This window comes from Sinocyclocheilus anshuiensis, unplaced genomic scaffold (assembly GCF_001515605.1).
Source record: "Sinocyclocheilus anshuiensis isolate Anshui unplaced genomic scaffold, SAMN03320099.WGS_v1.1 scaffold1603, whole genome shotgun sequence".
Lineage (NCBI taxonomy): Eukaryota > Metazoa > Chordata > Actinopteri > Cypriniformes > Cyprinidae > Sinocyclocheilus > Sinocyclocheilus anshuiensis.
The window spans coordinates 3,591-8,772 of NW_015548282.1; the positions used below are offsets into that span (position 1 = coordinate 3,591).

At 32.5% G+C, this 5,182-nt stretch overlaps 1 protein-coding gene across 1 annotated transcript in view; it reads right to left on the bottom strand.

The window, feature by feature from the left end:
• Positions 1 to 473: 473 nt before the first annotated feature.
• The window catches only part of LOC107655832 (phosphatase and actin regulator 1-like), a 15,302-nt gene continuing 10,593 nt past the window's right edge, over positions 474 to 5,182 (bottom strand). Inside the window, exons 7-11 of the mRNA XM_016443418.1 lie at positions 4,978 to 5,178; positions 2,739 to 2,794; positions 1,654 to 1,715; positions 1,389 to 1,529; positions 474 to 736 (exon numbers count right to left, since the gene is read on the bottom strand). Of these exons, the coding sequence (XP_016298904.1) occupies positions 656 to 736; positions 1,389 to 1,529; positions 1,654 to 1,715; positions 2,739 to 2,794; positions 4,978 to 5,178 (541 nt within the window). The 3' untranslated portion in view covers positions 474 to 655. The remainder of the gene's footprint in view (positions 737 to 1,388; positions 1,530 to 1,653; positions 1,716 to 2,738; positions 2,795 to 4,977; positions 5,179 to 5,182) is intronic.

The following is a 5,182-nucleotide window of genomic DNA, read 5'->3' on the forward strand; positions in this document are numbered from 1 at the left end:
TCATACATTTGATTTTTCAGGATTCTTTGATGAATAAAAAGTTGAAAAGAACAGCATTTATTTGAAAGAGCAAAGGCATTTATAATATTGCAAATGCATCCTTGCTGAATAAATGTATTAATTTAAAGAATAAATAGTATATAGAAATCAATAAAAATAAATATAAAAACATGAATATAAAATTAATATAAAATATAAACAAAATAAGAAATATTACTGCATTAATAATAATATTGTAGTGTTAAAAATAAAAAATTAGTTTATATTTATATATATATATATATATATATATATATATACATACAAATATATAAATGATTATAGATAGATAAAAAATACATGAAAATACAAGGTGTTCTTTAGAACGTTAAAAACACATACATACAGAAATTAAAATAATAGTAGCTTATTTCTATATATTTGTATTTAATTAAAATGTGCATATTTGCAAAAAAAAAAAAAAATTGGCTGGACAAAAAGGGTGTAAAAAAAAAAAAGCATAAAAACAAAAGTTACTCAATTTCTTCTGAAGTGAATAATGCCTGTATTATCAGTATTAGGAATTGGCTAATAATATTGCCTTCATTATTTGGGGGACAAAAGCCTTGTTCTAACGGCAGACTCGTGTCAGACACTGATGTGTTTGTGTGTTTGCTCACCTGGTTAGATGTCGACTGGACTCGTGCACCTCCATCTCCGTGCTTTTGAACTCGTTGAGTTCTTTGCGTATGGCAGCCTGAGAGAGACAAAATCACACCAAACTCAAAACCCATGAAAATTAGCCGAAACAGATCATCTGAGCAGCCGGGCCATGTCTAAACTGATCTGATTTTCTACTAGTATCCTGCTCTTGTTTTCTAGTAAGAACACCTCATCCTTAAACTAGAAGCATTTTATTTCAGCAAACGTGTTTTCACAAAATCTCTCCTGAACGCGTGTTTGTCTAGGGCTGAAAAAGTTTTAGAAGAAAAAACGTTTTACCATATAAAAATTGTGATTGTAATTTTTATTTTTTTGTGCTTATTTTGAAGGACTGCAAAATTCGTTTAAAAAAAAAAAAATCACATTGCGGTAATATAATAGTAATTATTGTTATGATTTTTATTATTAAACAAAACAATTCCACAAAATAAGTAATAAGAAATATTACTACTTTAATATTATTATACTGTAAAATAGAAAATGAGCATTAAAAAATTAGAATAGGAATAAAGTATATATAAAATTTTAAGTGTAAAATTATATATATATATATATATAAATAATACATAGTGTTTATTTTATGTGAAAATCTACTACTAACAATATAACATTTATCCCTTAATTTTCTAAAGTGAAACAATCACGCTTTTATTTGGTCAGAGAAGCTCAGGGTGATGGAGATGAACCTTATCAGCAGCAGTGAGTCTGGTCCAGGGTTTGTCTGCACGCCGGTCGTAGTCCTGAGCTTCTGCCACCTCCACGTAATCGCTGAAGCGGATGAGAATCTTGGCCTCTCTGAGCTCCTCCACGGTGGGCCTCTGACTCAACTGAACACACACACACAGAGAAACACACTCCTGAAGATGTTGCGTAACTCCGATCGAATGTGTGCCGTGACCCAGAAGAGTTGGTTGCTATAGGAACAGTGTGGGGCAGATCTCTGGCTCTCACCTTCCTGGAGAGCCGTTTCTTCAGCTCGCGCTTCTCCTCCAGCTCCTCCTGCTCGTTCCGTGCTGAACGAGAGAGAATCAGACACTGAAACACATCGACTCACACATGACTAGTGGTCGACCGATATTGTTTTTTTGACAGCCGATGCCGATATCTTGGAAAGCAGGGTGCCCGATGGCCGATATTAAGCCGATATAATTGTATTTATTTTAATTAATATTTAAGAAATTTTAAATCATTTGAAAATGGACTAAAAATACATTTGTAAAATAAACATACTTATACTTTAGATGACAAAGTATTTTCCACAAATAAATAAATATTTAATAAAAATATAATTAAAAAGGAAGTAAACACTGTAAGCAACAGGGCACTCAGTATTCTGGGAAGTTTGTGTGCATTGGGAATCATATTTTTTCAAATAAAGCCAAGGTAACACTCATTTTACATACAGCACACAGTGAAAATGACATGAATATGACAGTGGGTAAATGCATAAAGCGCAGCATAATTTGAAATCACGAATTTAATGTTTAAAGCATTCAATTCGCACGGACTGAAGGTCACGCAGAGAACACGCGATCATGCAGGATACAAATGCACACTTCACAAGAGCTCACAACTAGATTCGACTAAGTTTGCAAGGTTTGTGAAATTAAATTTTCAGTAGCCATTCAAAGATTTGTTTAATAGATGTAAATGCGTATTTCCTGAATGCTGACAGCAAACGAGAAAGTATTATAATGTTTGCCTTTCTATTACTAATAATATAAAAGCAATCGTTATAATAATTTTTGTATACATTTTAATTCCTTTGTTTAACCGTTCTATCTTTAGACAGAACTGTTAACAACGACGGCGAACAAGACGGCGAACACTGTGTGCTCAGGCGCTGCCGCTCTCAGTGCCGTCAAAATAAAAGTCCCGCATCGAACGCATCGGCAAAACAGAAAAATTTATCGGCCGATGCCGATATTTGAAAAATACCAAATATCGGCCGATATATCGGCCTTGGCAATATATCGGTCGACCACTACACATGACGCTTTCCTCATGACACTCATGCTGCAGTGTGTGAGACGTACGTTTGAGGATGTTCCTCTGCTCCAGCTCTTCTGCTGACGGCCTCTGGCTCAGACGACTGGAAACAGATGGAAAAGCAATAAAACATCCCCATCTGATAATAAAGCAGTTTATTGCTTTAAAATAACTCTGTGTGCATATTAAAATCGGGTATGTTCTGTTTCTGTAACACCTTATGTTTTTAATTACAAGTATTATTTTTGCAATGAAGTGGAAACATTTTCAAGACGTCTGATAAATATTTTGATGCATTTACAAGAAATCAAAGGAATGAAGGCAAATTATAAAAATATTAGAAATAACGATACAATATATATTATCTAAAGATATTAAAATATAAAACATGCAATTTATAGCGCAGTTAATAATGAACTGAAATGGTAATGTCACTGGGTAAATAACGCTAACATTAAAAACAGTTATTAATGCGACTATATATAAAATATCTTTTTTTTATGTTCTTCCAACCAATATAAATTAATGCATTGATTATGGAATCTAACAATTAATAAAAAAAAAAAAAAACATGTCTAATGCATTCATATTTCACTGAAACATTTAATAAAGAATCAGAATCAAATCATTGTGCAAACACTGTAGACTTTATCATCAGGCCTCAATATACATTAACACATTCAATTGAATGCAACAATTTACATAAAAATCACTTTACAAATTATTTAATCTGAACAAACTATGTGCATCAATTTAAATGTTTATTTAATTGAGTTTAATATGAATGGTTTATTATTAATTCCATAATAATACAAATGTAAAATTAAAATAAATAATTAAAAAGTAAAAACAATCAAAATAAAACACTTATTAAAAAAGACAACATGTTTGATTTATACAACTTGTGTGTTGTGATGATTAACCAACTTTAGAGAACTGTGAACATGCAAATGTGTTGTTAAATTATTGATATATTCAATTAAAATTAGGGATGCACCGATCCGATACTCAATATCGGTATCGCTCCGATACTGGCATTTTTTGTCGGATCGGGTATCGGTCGGACGAGATCGATCCAAATCCGATATAGTGCGTATACTATTCTGTGTTATTGTTAAGCCCCACGAAAGGCACAAAAACATTATAAAGCACCATAAAGTTTTCGGCACTATATTCCAAGCGTACTGAAGCCGTTCCATAGTTTAAAGTGAGGTACAGGTGAATATTTAAGTCGTTAAATTCAAGTTCACGTAAACTTTCACGTAAACTTTCTTGTTCTGTCCTATCTATCATGTTGCTGCCTCCATTACTGTGCTATACATTTAAAAGAAATGTCTTTTAATTTTATAGTATCTATTTATATATAAATATTTACTTGTTTTTCATGAATGTATTTTACAACAATACAAAGAGCAATGTAACATTTTACCAGATTTAGTCCAACACTTATTCACTTTTATTTGTTCCCCACTAAATAATGTTATTTCACTAAATGTTTAGATTTTATAAAATTGTGCACTCATGATTTTTCTAGAATAAATTTGCTGCTAAATTATCCGTATTTTTGTCATAGATTGATTATATATTTTTTCATTAAAATGAAGCTGTCTATATTTAGTAGATTGTGTTTAACACACAAAACAGTGATGATCAGGTCAACACATTGAGGTATAGAAATTCTACATTGATAAAAAAAAAAACAGTGCTGGTATCGGATCGGTATCGGTATCGGATCGGATGTGAAAAAAATGGTATCGGTGCATCCCTAATTAAAATCTCAGGGGGATTTTAAGTAAATATTTAACATCAAAGGGGTTCAGCTGACAACAAAAAAAAAACGTTTGTTTGGTTATTTTAGTATAATTGAGATACTGTTTTATTTTTTATTAATTATTATTAATTATTAATAAATATTACTTATTAATATTTTTAATTAGTTTTTAATTATTAATGTTTTCATTTGAATTTTTATTAAAGTTTTACCAAGTTTGTTTTTTAAATGTCTATATAGCTTTTATTATTTTTTTCCAATTTTAGTTGTAATTATTTTAGTACATCGAGTTAAAGTGCGTGCATGCGTGTGTGTCTGAATGTGTGAGTGCGCGTGCGTGTGTGTGTGTGTGAGTGTGTAAGAGTGTGTGTGTGCGTGTGTGTGCGTGTGCGTGAGCGTGAGCCTGTGTGTGTGCCTGTGCGTGTGCGTGTGCGTGTACCTGGTATTTATCACGTTATGGGGAACAAATGCACACACACAGTATGAGTTCACGTAAACACACACACACACATCACATGCTGTATTTCCCGCCAGATATCTTACTTGTAAACAGCGAGTCATCATCATCCTCCTCTTCCTCATCCTCTTCCTCGTGCATGCTGAAGGTGTGTGTGATGAGTGTGTGTGTGTTGGCAGGAGTTTGGTGCATTGAATCTCTGTTCTCCTTCTCCTCTTCCATCTCCATCAGGACAGATGGCACCGCCTGCAGTACAGAACTAC